Here is a 19145-nt window from a genome sequence, read left to right on the forward strand (position 1 = left end):
ACTATGTGATTCATCAATTCCCATCCTCTATTGGATGAGGATTCCTTATGGTAGTGTTGACTCCCCTGCATTTCTTCTGGGTTGTACCTGCCCATAACCAGGCAATCTCTCACATTACTGGATAGGTGCAGGAGCTTGAGATAGGAGAAACTGTCTGTGTACCAGGAACTTCCCACAACCGCGAAAGAGCTCAGGTTACACCTTTTAAAAAAGAGATTCCCCTCGTTCTTGGTCAGTACATTCTCTGTTCTAGGTTGCTCAAAGAGGTGGCCCAGACCTTATCCCTGAGGTGTCTGGGGTCCTGGTTACTAAGCTCTTGTTAAGCCATAGTTGCTAATCATTCGAAGTAGGAAAGGGGTGAAAAAAAATGAAAACAATGATAGTTTTATGCTGTGAGCTTTCTTTTTTGATATCTTTTATTATTGCACACTCAGGTAGTAAAGGTTTGAACCTGAAGTGTGTATTTGGAGCATGGGTTCATCATTAATGTAAAGGGTGTTGTGGCATGGTTGTCACAGGACCACACAGGGCTCCCACATGGAGAGAAAAGAACTAGCTCTGAACTCGCTCTTCTCAGAGATGCGGGGAATGGCCAGCCACCACGATGCACTCCCCAGTGATGTAGCTGGCATCTGGAGAACATAGGAAGGACACAATCCCTGCACAGTCCTCAGGCTCCCCCAGTCTGCATGGAAAAAGAAGTGGGACTGAGACTGTGATGTCTATGAACCCTAAGCTCCCCCGAATGACGTCGTGAAGTCAAATCTTCCGTGGGGATAAGTGAAGGCCTCAAGTGGAGATATGTGGGCTCCGTGGGGAAATTTGCTCATCCCAGGACTGGGAGGGTCATAAGAGCCCAGAAAGGGGAATGAGTAAGTAGTCTGCAATGGGATGACATGTGATCTTTTCCCCACCATGGGGGTTCTGAGGTCACTTTATTCAGATCTATAAGGGACACTATCATGCACAACCTACCGCTGTACTCCAAAGAATTCCAGTGAAGTTTCTGATATCACCGGGTCCTCTGTGAGCTAAAGGAAAGGCCAAAATATTAGTGCAGTTCACATAGAAGGAACCATGCAGGTTCCACATCAAGCAGGCCCATGTTTTTGTGGAATGGCTGCTGAGGAAGACTCTGGGCTGCCCCTGCCAGAGGATCAAAGTCTTGATTCTGCTGCTGATCCCAAAGATTGTGGATCAGAGCCTCAGAATGATGGGTCTGAGTGTTCAAGTCTCTGTGGGACATGGTCTGGTAAGGGAAGGCATCCCAGAGGTCAGTGGAATGATCCAGGAACTGCCCTTTGTCTCACCACTTTGCTGAAATCCGTTTTAATGAGTCCTGGCACCAGGCAGTTCACCCGGATGTTCTTTGGTGCCAGCTCTACTGCCAATGTCTTTGTGAGGCCCAGCAAGGCAGTTTTACTGACATTGTAGACCCCCAGCTTCTATGGATGGAAAGGGAAATAGATAAATGCACTCGAATTGGGGATGAGGGAGAACCATTTATATTTCATGGGCTCTGTCCAGAAATCCATCCCAATAAGAACAATTCCAGATAACCAAATCTGGGACACAATGCTCAAAAGATAGGGCAAGAGTCATCACTAAGTACATTTATTTGAAAAGGCATGATCTGTTACACACGGATAATCATAGGTGCACATGGAGGCTCTAAGGGAGCAATTGTCAAAACTTGTATATATCCTCATACCCAATGGGGGAGAATTTCCCTGTGCTGTATATACAAATAATGGAAAACTTGGCTGGTCTTTGTCCTCAGTTCCTGGGGAAAAAACCTTGATCTTTGGAATTTCCCTTGATAGGAATGTCTTTTGTTCTTTTTGGACCCATAACCACATCTCGTAGTTCATACGTTAACGAGATGACAAGGAGGGGCCAGTCACACCTGCAGTTTTAGGGTGGGGGTTAGCCCCCCAGGAAGATAACCAGGTGATTAGGGAGTTGGGGGTTTGAGCCACATCGTATCAGTCCACCTCCTCAACCTCTGGGAGGGGAGAAGGGCTGTAGATTGAGCTCAACCATGTGAACATTGATCCTCTCAATCATGCCTACATAATGAAACCCCATATAAACTTGGGACTCTTGAACCTCTATGAGCTTCCATGATAGAGAAAATATATCACTACTGTGCTGGGAAGGTGATGCTTTCTGACACTTATGAGAAGGACATGGAAGATTGCTTTTGAGGCCCTCCCAGACCTTGCCCTACACATCTCCTCTTTTGGCTTCTTACTTTGTCTTTTTAGTAATAAAACTATAATCATAAATATAATGCTTACAGTGAGATCTGTGAGTTTTTAAATGAATTATTGAAACTGAGGGGGGTGGTGGGAACCCCTGAATTTGTAGCCAGTTGGTCAAAAGTGTGGGTGGTCTGGGCCCCTGAACTTGTGACTAGTGTCTGAAGGACAGTTCCTTAGAGTACTCCCCTTAACCTGTGGGGTCTGACCTAATTCCGGGTGGAGTCAGAATTGAATTGATCGAGTTACTGCATTTTTTACAGTTGGTGTCAGAAGCTGTGCAGTTGAATTGATAGAGGGTTTTTGATAATCTTTACACCTTTTGTCTAAGCTGTAGCCACAGAAAGTCATACTTACAGCAACTGGAGTATAGGCTGCAACGGAGGAGACCAGGACCACTGAACTTTGCCTGGAAAGAGAAAGATGGGGTGATATGTGAGCTGAAGGCAGTTATCTTGTGACTGAGAATGGAGGTTATATGAAAGAAGAGAGGAGAGATGTGAGAATGAGAGACGGTAACAGGCCTGGTTAAGGTATATATTTCCCTTTTTTAAGGTCTTCAATTTTGTTTCTCAACTTTATTGCCATTGAAACTGTGTTAGGATTTTGTTTTTGTGGGAAAATTTCTGACCACAGATTAATGGTTATAGAACTGGTTGGTTTTCTATCTTTTCTTAAGTCAGTTTTGGTAAGCTATATAGTTTTTAAAGAATTTGTCCATTTCATTACAATTTCAGTTTATGTTTGGGATAAAAAGTTTTTTTTTCTTTTTAGCATTAATATCCTCTTACTGTCTTTTTATATTGTTTTCAGGATCTCTATAGATGTCTTTTTCTTCTTATTTGTACCTTCCCTCTTGATCAGTCACACCAGAAAATTGTCAAAGGTTTTAGTTTTATTTAAAAATCATCTTTGGTATTCTTGGTCCTTTCTATTATATTTTGTTTGTTCTATTATATTTCTTCTCTTCTCTTTACTTTTTCCTTTCTTCTACTTTCTTTGGGTTTATTCTCTCCCAGTCACCACCTGCCCCAGCACATTCCAGTTTTCATTTTTATTTGACATTGGCTGTATAATCCTCCAGTAACCACTATTGTTTACAATCCAGAAAACTATACTCTTACTTCATGTCTGTAAAGAGGGATTTAAAATGTGTGTGTGTGTTTTTTAAACACAGCAATTGCTCTGAATGTATTTTGTGTAATTTGGTTGGAAATTGAATCATGTCCTTTACAAAAGCCATGTTCAGGTCTCAATCCCTGGTCCTGTGGGTGTGAGCCTATTTGTGTGTAGGACCTTTGAAGATATTCTTAGTTAAAGTGTACCTAAACTGAATGAGGGTGGGCTTGAACATAATATGGCTTAAGTCATTATAAGCAAAGGAAATTGGACACAGAGAAGCCACAGGGAACAGAATCCAGAAAAGAAAGGAAAAGATGTTACCGTGTGCACTGTATGTGACAGGAAGGCCAAGGAATCCCAAAGATTACTAGCCAGTCACAAGATACTGACCTTGGGAACAAGCAAACATTTTAACCTTCAAAACTGTGAGTCAATAAATTTTATTTAAAGCCGACCTATAATGTGGTATTTGTTTAAACAACCAAGAAACTAAAACAAATGTGCTGAGGTTCATTTACCCTATTTCAACCAACCTCTTGGTTACTAGTCTTTGAGCCATAATCTTAGTTAGAAGTCAGTCAACAGAAATGAAAAAACTTGATAAACCATGTCTTTGTTGTCCAAAGTAATCAGATTGTTTCCCTTGTGTTTTTGTTTCTCAGCTGCTAAAATAAATACCATGCAATGGGTTGGCTTAACAAGAATAATATATTGGCTCTCAGTTTTGAGACTAGGAGAAGTCCAAAATCTAGGCATCAGCAAGGTGGTGCTTTCTCCCAACACTGAACTGGGGCCCACAATCTTTGGTCCTTAACTTTTCAGTCCCATGGCAATGCACATGATGGTTTCTTCTTTCTCTTGTGGGTTCTGTTGACTTCCAGCCTTTGCTCATTGTTTTTTCTCATTATCTGCTCATTGTTTGTTTCTTTAGGAGTCACTGGTAACCAAACCTGGGACCTCCCATGTGGGAGGCAAGTACTCAACTACATGAGCCATATTTGCTCCCCTACCCAATACTTTTGATATAGCTTTTTTGTAATCTAAAACATCTCTAAAAATAAAGTTTATGATTATTTAAAGAAAAAATAAAAAGAAGTCAGTCTAACTACTACTGCTCCTTTGAAGGTAATTTCTATTCCATGTGGCTGCTTTTAAGATTTCCTTTTATTTTGGTGTCTGCAGCTTCATTATAATATGATTCTACGTAAAAGTAAAATATATATATATATTATATATATTCTGCTTGATAGTTGTTGAGCTTTTTGATTATGTTAGTTCGTATCTTTTATTCAATCAGGAATTTTCAGACATCATCTGTTCAGTTATTACCTTTGCCAACTTTTTTCTGTCTCTTATCATTCTGAACATTAATTTGACATAGATAAGACTTTATTGCTTTGTCTTCCATGTCTCTTAATTTCTTCATCATTTTCCATCTTTTTGTATCTCTATTTTACTTTCTACACTAATTTTCTCAGTTCTATCTTTCAGTTTACTAATGATCTCTTCAGGCATGTCATGTTTGCTCTTAAGCCTATCTGTTGCATGTAAAACTTCAGTTATAGTTTTATATATGATCTCTCTATATTCTGTTTATGTGTTTCATTTTTGCTTGTTCAGGCCATTTATTTTGTCTCTTACTTCTTGGGAGGCTGTGAACACAGAAGCTAAAGGGTTTGGCATTGATCAATGGGGATTTGGAAAATTCCCAAGGTAAAAAGGGACTACAGCGCTGAGCTTACCTCTCTTTGATTTTATCTTCACTTAAGTTTTTGGTTTGAGAATTTATTACTTTCCTGCCAACTCAATGATGTGTTTAAGAGGATAAGTTTTAAAAAATTTATCTATGATTTTTTATTTTATAGCCTCTGGGGCATTGTGTCCTGTGGCTCTCCTCCTACTTCTAGGAAAAGAGTTAAATGGGTCTGGGAAACATGACTGGTCTTGTTATAGGCAGGCTACAGGGTGCCTCAGGGTTATGAACCTGAACTCCTGAGTTCTGAGCTGCTGCAGACTTAGAAAAGCCACTTCCATTTCCCAATTCCAGGGGCGTTGTGAAGACTCTGGGCCCTTCTGTCTGTAAATACTTTGTCCTGCTTCCAGTAGAGTCCCTGCCAGATCCCCTGAGCGCTCTAGATGTGAGAAAATGACACTAAAGAACAAAATTCTTTTGTTTATTTAGCAGGGTAGAAGTTTGAAAGTCAAACTTTCATTATTCTTGTCTTCCTGACTTGGATAAACTTCTACCTCAATGTCTGGCCACCTCTCACTCTAGGTCCCCTGCTTCATAATTGGTACCAACAACTCCCTCCCCTTCCCTCATCCCCTTTCATACCCCCTCTTCTCCATGTGGGGCAGCAGCTGGCTCAGCAGCAGGCCTGGGGCCTTCACATTGACATTTAAGATCTGAAACCAGAGCAAATGAGGAGTCGAGGTGGGGAGAGAATCAGTGCATTATCCTCACCGTATTAATAAATATACCACATGAGAATGTGAATGCGGTGAACTCTGAAAACGGGAAAGGGGGAGAGTATTGGCTTTTCTTGGCATGCATGGGACAGGGGTTCTAAAGATGCAGGAATGTGGGGATCAGACTGAGGACTCTGCAGGCGTAAGACCCCAGAGTCTGCAGAATGTCTCCCCTCTGCCTTCAGGAGCATTGGCTCAAGGAGAATGTTCCTTTTGGGATAGAAGGGACAATTGTCAGCTGGGTCTGGAGAGGGTTGGACTTAGAGATTATGACCTGGAGGTGCCAGTCTCAAGGATTAACATCCTTCGGAAAGAAAGAGAGTCATTTCCTTCTCTATGTTTCACGTTACTGTGATTGTTTGGTTCCATGTTGAGTGCTCCAGTGAGACTGGGACTCCTGAGTTGTGGCAACCCCAGGTGGGGAAATCAAGGCTCAGAGAGATCACATACCTGTCCTTGCTCTATGCAAATGAGTCTGTGTTGGGAGGGTGGATATGAGAGAACTGGTGGACCAGCTCTGGGTGTGTAAGCCACGATGGAGAGAGGGTTAAACTGATGGTGAGGATGAAGTCTGACCTGTCCCAAGCTGGCTTCCCCAGACCTCACCTTGTCCCAGATCTGCTCACTGCAGTCAGTGGTACTTCCCACTATGGGATTGATTGCTGGCACACACACCAGGAAGTCAACACCCCCATAGCTTTCCAGGGTCTGCAAGGGAGATAGGGACATAGAGGACCAGGGTTAGGGATCAAAAGGTTTTTGATGCAGTGGGATGTGATTCCTGTTTGATGTCCCTGAGGAGGCTGTGCCTGGGTCAAATCCAGGAGAGGAACAGCACCGGTGAGGATGGAGAACCATCTCTTCTCTTTTAGGAGCCAGACATTGCACTTCTGGATACAAAGGGATAGAGTTTCACCCCAGGTACCCTTTTCATGTCCTTCTTTAGTTTCAGGCACTATTGTTACCAGTCCCAAAACATATCTCTCATCCACACCGTTTCTGAAACTCCATTCTCACCTTTCCATTTTCCCAAGAACACTCTAGGTCTGACTGTAAAACCAGTAGTCCTTCTACAACATCTCTGTACCTTTCAGACACCTCTTCAGCCTCCAACGCTTCCAGGGAGTGCGAGACTGACTACTCAAAGCTCCAGCAGGTAGTTGTAAGCAGACTCTTCCTTCCCTGCCAGTATGCTTCTAGTTCAACCTCTCCCTGAATCCTGGGCCACATGCACTCTCTCTCGCCCTGAGCATCTTTTCTCTCTCCCAGGTGAGTGGGCCTGTTCAGGGGAGACTGTGGGTGTTCTTCCCTAGTATGGATCATGAGCACACCTTCTTGTATGCCCCCTCACCGTGGCCACCAGCCGCTCCCGGTCCTCGGGCTTCCCCACATGGCACACGGTGCCTGTCACACTCAGCCCCTCCCCCTGCAGTGCTGCCACTGCCTGGTCCACGTTCTGCTGCTTCCGGCTGCTGACAACCACGTGGGCCCCGTCCTGGGCCAAACGCCTGGCAATGGCGAAGCCGATGCTGGGGGCAGAGATGGAGAAGATATGACAATTTAGCCTTGGGCTGAACCCATCCTTTCTTGCTATATTTTGATCTCTGAGGTCCCAAATTTATTCTCCCCACTAATCCAGAGCAGCTAAACTTATGCTCTAATTATAGATGGGCAGAGGACGAGAGAGGGTAAAGAGTATTCATCAGTCCATGGGTATATTTGACCTCCTGGGTAAACCTTTATATCTTCTGGACCTCACCTCTTACTTGACCTATTACTGTGGCAATCATTTCTCAGTGTCTCAAGTGTTGGGTTTGCTTTGCAACTGCAAACTGAAAGTTCTTTACCTCAGGCCTGTGGAATTCCTAGACCCTCACCTACATGGAACTTGGAAGTGAGGGGCATTAATCCCAATAGGCAAACCCTTGACCAATGGAGAAAGGGCGCCAATGGATGAATTCTCCTCCTGTCTTACCCTATTGGATCTTCTGAGATGCATTTAATAAGTTTCCCAGAGGGCTGATAGAGCCCATCATCCAGTGACCTGAAGTGGTGGCCATGTGATAATTTGTCTTTATGTTTGCTTTCTTGTCCTGTCCTAGTTCCCTAGTTCCCTCTTCTGCCCCTCATTGTTTCTCCTTAGGATAACAACCCCAGATAAACTACCTGCCCTCAAAACTTTGCCTAAGGCTCTGCTTTGTAGGATCCAGACTAAGAAAATGAGGTTAAAAAAAAAAAATCCAGAAACACCCATAATCCCCTCTTCCCCAAAGAGTTGCTCTCACCCTTTTGTGGATCCTGTGATCACAGCTACTTTGTTGTCCAGTTTGCCCCTTCTATTGGCTTCACTGCTAGTGCTCCTCATGGAGAGTGGGGCCACAGGAGGCAGGAGACCCTTCCAAGCCCAGGTCAGGGACCTAAGCATATTGGTTTCTGCCTGGTCTTCCTCTTAAAGAACTTGGTCCAGGGAGGCCTCTAAGAAAGATAATCACAGTTCCAATAAGTGGTTCTGTTGGGCTAGGACTGGGATGGTCTGGGAATCACTTCTGAAAGGTCAACCTAGAGCCAGATTCTCAAGGTCTTCCAATGAATAGAATTCTCTATAATAAGTCTTTCTTGTTTAAATTAATTGGAGTTGTTTCTGTTATCTAGAATTGAATCCTAACATAGATATACATAATTCTCAAAAAACAGTTATTTATTTTTATTTATTTTTTCCCCTCTTGTTATTTGTGCTTGCTATTTGCTTGTCTTTTTTTTAGGAGGTGCTGGGAACCAAATCCGGGGCCTCCCATGTAGGAGGGAGGCACCTAATTGCTTCAGCCACCTCTGCTCTGTTTTGTTGTGTCTCTCATTGTATTTCCTCGCTGTGTCTCTTGGTTGTGTCATCTCACTGTGTCGTCTTGTTGTGTCATCTCACAGTGCCAGGGTATTAGTTCACTGTCTTGCTCGTTTTCTTTAGGAAGCACTGGGAATTGAACCTGGGACCTCTCATTTGGTAGGTGGGTGCCCAGCTCTTTCAACCACATCCACTTCCCATAATTTTTTAAAAGGTAATTTATTTAAAAAAATTTTTTTTGAAGATACATAGATCACAAAAAATGTTACATTGAAAAATATGAGATTCCCATATATCCCACACCCAATCCCCCCACTCCTCTGACACCAACAACTTCTTTCATCATTGTGCCACATTCATTGCATTTGGTGAATACATTTTGGAGCACTGCTTCACTGCATGGATTATAGTTTACATTGTAGTTTATACTCTCCCCCAGTAATTTCAGTGGGTTATGGCACAATATATAATGTCCAACATCTGTCCCTGCAATATCCTTTAGGACAACTCCAAGTCCCAAAAATGCCCCCATATCACACCTCCTCTTCCCTCTCCCTGCCCTCAGCAACTACTGTGGCCACTTGCTCCACATCAATGCCACAGTTTCTTCTATTACTAGTCACGATAGTTCTATAGTAGGATACCAGTAAGTCCGATAATATTAATAAATATTTATCTTTGAGACCTCTGGAATAATAAGCATCTACTTCACAGGATTGTCGTAAGGCACCAAATAAATTAAGGATGTGGAAGTGTTTTGTAAATGTAAAAAGCCTAAATTACCATTAGCTCCATGTCTCCTTAAGGGTTGCTATGTTACATCATTTTATCCCTTGTGGGTCTCTTGTCTTAAATCTTTGGATATATCTCACCCACTGTTTGCAATGCCCTGCTCTGACTACTTTTCATCACTTAGCCTCTTCTTCCCAGACTTACCTTTTTTCCAGCTCATTAGGAGAGACTTCTCTGACTATCCAAAGCTTATCCAATGGCTCCTTCCATATGCTCTAGTAACCCCCTATGCTTACACACCTTCTAGCATTTATCCACTAATTCTAAATGACCACTCTTAGCAGAGTGTCTAGCAACTAATAGATTTTTGTTGAATGAGTAAATAAATGAATAATTGTAACAATGATTTCTTAAAGGCCTCAGTAGACCCTCTGGGTCAGATTCCTTTTCACAGAGTGTCAACCCATTTCCCATGTGGTCAATTGTACCAATTCAGCTCTAGTCTCAAACATGTATTTTAAAAGCCATGTTTCATGTTTAAGTGCTAAGGTTTTGGGTTGTGTGGTAGGTTGAATTATATACCCCAATTTAGACATGCTCTTAATCTTAATCCACATCTATGGGTGTAAAACCATTATAAATAAGATCCCTTGAAGATGTTATTTTATTATTATTTTTTAAAGATTTATTTTTTATTTATTTCTCTCTCCTTCCTCACAGCACCCCCCCACACAAGTTGTCTGCTTTCTGTGTCCATTCACTGTGTGTTCTTCTCTGTCTGCTTGTGTCAGCGGCACCTGGAATCTGTGTTTCTTTTTGTTGCATCATCTTGCATCATCATGCAACATCTCCGTGTGTGCAGCGCCATTCCTGGGCAGGCTGCACTTTTTTTTGTGCTGGGCAGCTCTCCTTACGGGGCGCACTCCTTGTGCGTGGGGCTCCCCTACGTGGGGGACACCTCTGCGTGGCACAGCACATGGGCCAGCTCCACACGGGTCAAGGAGGCCCTGGGTTTGAAACTTGGACCTCCCATGTGGTAGGCAGATGCCCTATCCATTGGGCCAAATACGCTTTCCTTGAAGATGTTCTTTTAATCAAAGTGTGGACAAAATGAATGAGGATAAGCCTTACTCTGGATTTCTGGAGTCTTTTAAAAGCAGAAGAGATTCAAGCATAGTAAGAGAAAGCCATGGGGAGGAGCTGGAAGTCAGCAGAACCCAGAAGAGAAAAGAGGCCATTGCCAGATGATGCAGGACAGAGACACAAACTGTGGAATCCCAGGGATCAATGGTAGCCAGCATCAGAATGTTACATACTTTGGGGGCAAAGAATCACCTTGTCAACACCTCAATTTTGGACTTTTTCTAGCCTCGGAACTGAGCCAATAGATTCCCATTTTTAAGACAACCCATTGTGTGGTGTTTGTCATAGCAGCTTGGAAAACTAAGACAGTTTTCATCGGACTTTGTGAATTCTGTAAACTTGTGTTTCCCTGATATTTAGCAAGCTGAGCTTCTGCTCAAATCACCACAACTCTGTATCTATGAATTTATTTTATTTACATAAAACCGATTCCTTTTAAACACTTAAACTCAATTAAATTTTAGGCAAATATCAAAGAAGATAATGCTTCTGAAGCAAACTTTAAACACAAATGCATAATTTTTTTCCTCTGTATGGCAGTTGAGATTATATATGAATCCCCAAAAGAGAAATATGATGCTTGTAAACAAATCTATTCCTCTGGGTGGGATACCCTTTGATTGTATTAAATTCAAAAGATTCAAATTTACTTGATAAAATCAATGTAGGGTTTTTGATTCAACCATGTCAGTAAGGCAGGACTCAGGTTGAGTTCCTGCCTCCTTGGTGGGCCTATATAAATGGACACTTACTCAAGGAGACACATGGGAAGAGAGAGAGCTTTGTCATGTTTGATTCTGGAGCCCCGGGGAGAGATGAGCCATTCATCTGATAGTTTGCAGTGCAAGAGAACAGAGCAGCTGAACAGCTGAGAAGGCCCAGAAAGAAACAAGCCCTATGCCAGAGACTGAACAGGAAGCCTTAAGAGACCATGCAGAGATCACCTGCCATTCTACTTCAATATGTGGCAATTGACTTTAGTGAGAAGGTACCTCTTATGATACTTTAAGTTGGGCTTTTCATGACCCAGGGACTTTAAACTTTTATCCCCCAAAATACCCTTTATAAAAGGCAACAGATTTCTGGTACTTTGTATCAGCACCCCTTTGGAAGACTAATACACTCTGAAATTTACCATTCCTACTCATTTGTTAGGATTCCTTATCTACCTCATAGCCAAAGATTCAAAACAGAGTGTAGACTTAACCTTTTTCTCCTACTTAACTTATTGTCAGTGCCACTTTAGGCAGTTTATTCTTAAATCTTTTGGGGATTCCATCTTGTTCAATGACAGAATCACTTTAACATTCTCTTCCACAAACCATTTCTCAGTCTTTTTGGCAAAGAAGAATATGCTTGCAGGAAAGGAAAGGCTAAGTATCTCTCTCTCTGTTCCATTCACACCTTCCTTTATTTTGGATAAGAAAGATACAGAACCTTATTCATTTATTGGGAACCTACTATGTTCTGGGCACTGAAAATACAAAGATGACCACATCATAATTTTGGTACTTAAGGTGCTCAAACTTTGGGTGGAGACCATAGATTAAAACATGATTATAATATATAGTGGTAGGAGCAAGATATGATTAACAGGAAGCGGATAGCTCAGCAGGTGAGCACCTGCTTCCCATGTACAAGGTACTGGGTTTGATCCTCTATATTGTATATATATAAATGATTAACCCGGTTTCATGGGCAGATTGGCGAGTGAAGAGCACCTAACCTAAGCATGGAGTAGGAGTGGTTATGATAACATATCCTGGGGGAGGCATACCTGAATTGACTTAGAAAAAAGAATGTCTATTATTTTTAAAAGGATATAACTCTGTGAGTTGCAGATAATTGATGACGATTCAAAAGATGCCTAGCCATTGACATGAAAATGAATTTTATCCTGAGGGGAGTCAATTGATTTCCCTCCCCCTTGCATCTATTAAGCAAATTTATTTCAGCTTTCCTTTTGACCTATTTATGCATGGTTCTTTGGATTTACCTTTGATTTAGTTGTAATCTCTTACTGGTTCCCTCATTAATTAATGAGTTAAATAAAATTTTTGACACTTTTAATTTTATATTTCTGTGAGAGCCATGATTTTATGTTTTTTAAAAATTATTCTTTAACGGAAGAAAGTGAAAAATTTGATGTCTCAGTAAATTAACTATTGCTATTTTTCTTAATCGGCCTCCCAGTCCACTCTCTCTATATCCATATATTGTATCTCATATGCTTCCCATGTATTCAATATTGCATAAATGGGACCACAGTATGCATGACTTGCTTTTAAAAATTCCTAGCTGCTTCTTAAGTTAAGGATGAATAGAATGAGGAGTTTGGGAAAATGGAAGAGCATCCCTGGCAAGGAAGATAGCATGAGGAAAGGAAAGGAAGCAAGAAACACACAGAGTGGCAGGAACAAGTGGTCTGGTATCCCTGAATATCAAGTGTGAGGTGAGGAGTGGCTTAGAGAGAAGGCTGGAGAATTGTTTAAGGGCCAGAAGGTAGAGGTTATTGCATGTCAAGGCAAAGAACTTGGATTTTATTTAGAGGGCAAAGAGGCACCACTGAAATTTAATAAGAAAACTAAGGGGACCAGATATTGACATGATCAGAGTTTTGCATTAGAGAGACAACTCAGCAAATGTGTATGTGTGTGTGTACTTATGTGTTGTGGGAAATTGACCTACCTATTTATTGCTTCCTATTATTGTACAAAATGTTCTAAGTTGCTTCCTGTTATTGTAAATTACCTTATTGTAGAGGTTGCAAGTTGCTTCCTGTAGCAAACAGCTGCTCGATAACTTCCAAATAAATATGATGTGAAAACTAGGGTTGAGACTCTCAGTTTCAGAAGCTGTGAAGCCCCCTGCTCCCATCTTTGTTTCCTCTCTTGTGTCTTTCTTTCTGTCCTTTTATTTCTTCAGTTCTGTGCTGCCTTCCCTCTGTACAGACCTATTGCTGAATTGGTCTCAGCACTTATGCATATTTGGTAATAACTGACCTAGCAGCTAGAAAATTATTGTAGCTAAATTCCTGATCATTCAGATACCATCAAGAAATATATGACATACTCTAATTAGGTAAATTAAAGAGAGTTTAATGAAGGGACTATTTTCAAAGACAAGGTGTAGGGAAACCACTAAGGGAATTGAAGTACCCTGAACAAGACTGAAGGAGCAAGAAGAGGAAGTGGGTTACCCAAACAGAGAGAGATAGAGGGCTCTCTATCAGGGGCTATGACCTCTGGTTAAGTATTGGAGAAACTCCTCCAAGTAGGAGATGACCAAGACTGTTTTTCTTTCTCTTGACCAATCTGCTGGCCCTACACCTGCTGTGCCTCTGCTGGCTTCCTCCCCTGTCCTGATTACCTTAAAACTAATCTTGCAGCTGTGGAACTGTAGAGAAAAACAACTTGGAGTGCAAGAAAACACACACACACAAATGGAAATAGGACAACTTCAGACCCTAACTATTCTAAATTTCAATCTGGCCCCTGACTTCACCCTCTCACTCCAACCCTTATATACCAGGTACTTGAGAGGCTCTTGGCTAGGCAATTGCAATCTTCGTCTTCCTTTCTCCCAGCCCTTATAGACTCCAGGCAGCCTCATTACTAGAAAGGAAAATATTCTGGACCAAGTAGTTCTAATTTCAACCTCAGCAAATCCCTCACCCATCTCAGTGATCAACCTCCACTTGCTATCTTCTAGTGCTTTTTCTCCAGCCTGCTCCCAGCTCTTAAAAACTTGTTGTCCTTTGTTTAGGTGGAGTTGATTCTAGTCTCTCTCTCTTGCTGCAACAGTGCCTGAATAAAGTCATTATTGCCTTAACATTGTCCAGTGCAGTTTTTTCTTTGACAGAGATTAGGAAATAAATACCTCCTTCCCCTACTGTCCTCTGATCTTTAGAAGTCAGATGTGGGAAGTAGATTTGGCTCAATGGATAGAGCATCTACCTACCACATGGCAGGTCGAAAGTTCAAACTCAGGGCCTCCTGACCCCTGTGGTGAGGCTGGCCCATGTGCGGTGCTGATGCGTACAAGGAGTGCCATGCCATACAGGGTATTCCCTGCATAGGGGAGCCCCATGTGCAAGGAGTCCGCCCCATTAGGAGAGCCACCCTGTGTAAGAAAAGTGCAGCCTGACCAGAAATGGCACCACACACACAGAGAGCTGATGCAGCAAGATGACGCAACAAAAAGCGACACAGATTCCTGGTGCTGCTGACAAGAATGCAAGGGACACAGAAGAACACACAGTGAATAGACACAGAGGGTAGATAACTGGGGTGGGGGAAAGGGGAGAGAAATAAAAATAAATAAATCTTTAAAAAAAGTCAGATGTAATCTATACGGGGCATCCTCTGAAGGCATGGAACAGACTGGAGAACTGCAAAGCATGGGTTTGGAGGGGCAATTGGAAGACATCCAGCCCAGGGCCTGAACTAGGCAGAGGTAGTACAGATGCAGAGAAGAAATTAGATTTGAGAAATAATTATTAGTTAAAATGATCAGGCCTTGGTGAGAGATGGGTCACCCTGGGAATGGGCACCTTGAGAGGATGGTGGTACTTGAGACGTGAACTTCATGTTGGTCAACTGTATCAATTGTATCATGTTAATTGGGCCTGATAAGCAGGAAGTGATGAGAATTCTGGATGACCTGATGAAACATAGTTGGGAGATATACACTATAAAGACTTAGAGGCCTGTCACATGGGTGGCTTTTAGGATTCTAGGGGCCTGAAGCATGTTGAAACATTCACTCCAAGGTGAAGGACAAATAAAATTTGATAGTCCAAATCTAAAGGATCTTGGGGACAGCATATATTGCATCTGGGAATTCTGCTCTGACCTATCTATAGGATGATTAAGAAGGTTGTCTGTTTTGCATGGGGCCCAGAGTAGAGAGGGCTCTGCAACAGATTAAGCAGTAGTATTAGCAGCCCTGCAACATGACCTAAAGATATCACACAGAGTTATCTGTGTTGATGAAGGAATCTTTGATAACCTCCAATAAGAATCTCAATGCAGGCCCTGAGAGTCCTGGAGCAAGGCCATGCTAAATGCAACAGAAAACAATACAATGTCCAGAGGGTCTCTGGTAGAAAGTAGGCATCTGACTATGAAGTATCAAATGATGGTGTGACCAGAACAACCCATCATAACTTCAATCCTGTCAGTAATAGAGTCAGGAGAGCCCAGCAACAATCCATCATTTGAAGGAATTGGTGCATGGGAATCAGGCCTAAGCAAGTCCAGGGGTCATAAGTAAGTCACACAAACAGATGGCCTAGACTCTCATGTCCCCTATTCCTGAGCATTAATATCTCTCTCAGCATATCCCCTTAGCCTCATGGGTGTTCCCTATGACCAGATGACAACAGGGGAGCAATTTTGTCCTGGTGTATGGATGAAGGGGTAAGCAGACATGATGTGTTGGTGTAAGCAATGGTGCTGCTCCATTACGGCCCTCCTCAGGAATGACCCTGAAAGACAGTGGTAAGGGAATTCCTTCCAAAGGGCAGAACTTTAAGAAGTGCACCAGATCAACCACTGTGGAGAAAAATATGACCTGTGTTAAGGATATACGTGGACTTTTCAGAAGGAGCAAATGGCTTAAATGATTGACCAGGAACCTGGAAGGAGTGTGAGATTGAGAGAGCAAGGACAAGGAGATTTGGGGAGGAGACATACAGATGGATTTATGGGAAAGACCACAAAGTATATGGATCATTGCATTGCACATGATTATCCATCAGAGAGTATTCACTGTAGAGTACACTCTAAACAACAAGGGGAGCAGGATGACTTGGCTGGTAGGTGTCAGCCAGCTCTGTCCTAGGTCTCCTTGGTGTTGGCACAATGGGCCCATGAATAGGGTAGTTATGGTGGTAAGGATGGTGGTGATGCATGGACCTAATAGCGTGGGCTCCCTTTCATTAAAGTATATCTATCTACTTCTGCTCCTAAATGTATAATGCTGGGCTGTGACCAATGTTGGGCTGTCAATATATACCATCTCTGGAGGAGAGCAACCATTAATTTGGTGGCAATTTAATTATATCATATTCTTTCCACTTGGGAAGGGAGGGAGATTTGTCCTTACTGGGAGCAATACAAATTCTGGCTATGGGTTTGCCTTTCCCATCCATGGCCAGCACCACTATAAGAAGGCTCACAAAGAGTCTGATTTTTTGACATGGGATCCTGAATAATATCTCCTCAGATCAGAGGTCACACTTCAGGGATAATTGTTAGATAGGGAAGATAATTAGGTGGGTATATTTTACATGTCATAAAATGCAAGTGTCCAATTGAATGCTTTTTAGTAACCTTACCAAGTGGTGCAACTGTCACCATAGATCAGTCTTAAGACATTTTCATCTTTCCGATAAGATCCCTCATATGCCTTTACAGTGAATCCCCATTCCTTCTCCCAGCCACATATAACCACTAATCTACTTTTCTTTCTCTATAAATTTTAAAAATTTGCCTTTTCTGAACCTTTCCTATAAATGAGGCAATTGATTTCATAAAACTATATATACTTACTACCTCTTGGACAGTCTTTGCATATATATATATAGCCCTCCTTTGCCCAAGGGAGGGACACCTGTCTCAGGCACATCAGTTTTGGGAAGATTTATTCTACATATCCTCTTCTTACCTTGGTGGTGGTCCCAGTTGCTTTGTCTGATGTCTAGAAGGAACCCAGGGACAGGAGTAGTTCTCAAGATTGAGCAAGTCCTCTGGTGTCTGGGCAGTTGCCACTTCCCTTTGCTCTTTAAGGCAGGCCATCCCTTTCTTCTCCTCCCAGGACACACCCATGAGATCTTCCTGCTCCAAGTCAGGATTGAGTCCCCATTGAAGGATACTAAATTATATTCTGTCCCTCCCTTAGGGTCTCTTTAACAACCTTGCCAATCACTGCAGTGCCCAGTGACCTCTCTGACATTTCTACAGCACTGTACTCACCAGCTTGCTGGATCCACATTCCTTTTCTTATATTTTCTGTGCTAGCATGGGGTATCACTATTCATTTAGACGTCTAAACTAGAAACCTTAGAGTCAGCCAAGATCCTTCCTCTCACTTCTTCCACATCCAGTTGTCATCAAGTCCTGCCAATGTTATATCTACTGAATTTTAGTTGATCTTCTCCCCATTCCACTCTTGCTGCATTTTGTTGGGGGTTCATGTGTCTTTGCCTAGAGTGTACTGTAGTTTCTTTCCTGCTCTTTCTTCCAGGCTGGCCCTTTTCAAATTCACCTCCAAACCTAGCTAGAGTGATCTTTCCAAGGGGAAAAACCTGCTCAAGTCAGTCGCATTCTTAAAATTGAATAATGGCTCTCCATTGGCTTTTAGGATAAAGTTTAAATTCCTTGGTTTCTTACACTAAGATTTTATTGATTTATTCCTGGTCCATCATCTCCTGAACTTCATCTCCCCTTAAACCTTCACAAGTTCCTTTTATTGTAAATGTAACGATTTTCTTGCATTTTCCTGCTTGCATTACCCTCATTACCCGGATTGTTTCAACTTTCCCCCCAAGCATCAGTTCAGGCATCACCTCCTCTGGAAATAATCACCTCTGCAGGGTGATTTGCAGCCTCTTTGAACTTGTCTATCTCTCCAACCAAACTTTAAGTTCTATCCCCTTTCTCTCTTCCCTCAATCAGGCTGATAGTATCTTAGGAGCAGAGTCAATGCTTTATACTTCTCCAGAGTCGAAAGTAATTTAACTGCATATCTTACTAGGTTCTGCCTCCAGCTGGGCTTCCCTAATTTCAGCCTGGACTGCTCTGGAAGGGCCTTCTTGAGTAGTACACTTCCCCCTTTCTCCATTCTAAACCCTTGGTATAGGATATACCTGTTGTTTTTTATATTACATGTCTAAAGCTTTTTAGCAAGGTATAGGCTTCCATTGCCAGTTTCAGGGCCAAGCTTGAATATATAGGAACAATCCTACACCAGGAAGTTTCTTTCCAAAGCATTATCTGGCTTTTACAGCTGCAAGGTCACATATACTTATGAGAGAAAAAGTGATTTGTATTCTTGATAAGGTAACTGGCATTAGAACCTAGTATCACAGGTACTTGTTTGTTTGATCACTCCAATCAGAACAAATAGTAATATGACTCAGGTCTTGAAGATGTAACTTGATGTTCCTGCCCCAGGAAAGAACTATATGTCTCACCTTTGGGCAGAGAACTTTGAGAAATTTTAATTTTATTTGATAAAATAAATGCACACATATACACACATACATACAAATAGATGAAAATGTTTTGCTAAATGTGAATTATTCTACTGATGCTGGGTATTAGTTTGGTTATATTCTACTTAGCAGTTTTCATCCCATTTTCTATATACAGTAGTTTTATCTTTCTTAAAATTGCTTTCTTTTCCATGGCTTTTAGTGGGGCAATTTTCCCTTCTATTTTTCTCCCCGTCCCCAAATTTACCTTTAGCTTTACCTTTACCTCTATGTCTCTGAATGTATAGTCAGCCAGGAACTCATATGGTCATATAACTTGGTGAGTTTACATAAATGGGATTCACCTTTATGACTGAAGGAG

General features: G+C 42.0%; 1 protein-coding gene and 1 long non-coding RNA gene across 3 annotated transcripts in view; one reads left to right on the forward strand and one right to left on the reverse strand.

Annotated features, from left to right (window-relative positions):
* LOC131277962 (uncharacterized) overlaps positions 1–19145 on the forward strand; it is a 114182-nt gene that overhangs the window by 80810 nt on the left and 14227 nt on the right. The window lies entirely within an intron of this gene.
* On the reverse strand, positions 516–17342 carry LOC101431559 (dehydrogenase/reductase SDR family member 4). Of its 2 annotated transcripts, XM_023590187.3 has the most exons (9): positions 17236–17342; positions 8138–8327; positions 7204–7381; positions 6459–6560; positions 5719–5789; positions 2619–2670; positions 1311–1445; positions 976–1031; positions 516–685 (listed from the first exon to the last, which is right to left on the reverse strand). In XM_023590187.3, exons 2-9 carry the CDS (start codon positions 8275–8277, stop codon positions 574–576), a joined length of 846 nt encoding a protein of 281 aa, XP_023445955.1. In that variant the 5' UTR covers positions 8278–8327; positions 17236–17342; the 3' UTR covers positions 516–573. The 2 variants fall into 2 exon arrangements, with proteins under 2 accessions (XP_023445955.1, XP_023445956.1); XM_023590188.3 differs by lacking the exon at positions 1311–1445.

This window comes from Dasypus novemcinctus, chromosome 3 (assembly GCF_030445035.2).
Source record: "Dasypus novemcinctus isolate mDasNov1 chromosome 3, mDasNov1.1.hap2, whole genome shotgun sequence".
NCBI classification, from domain to species: Eukaryota; Metazoa; Chordata; class Mammalia; order Cingulata; family Dasypodidae; genus Dasypus; species Dasypus novemcinctus.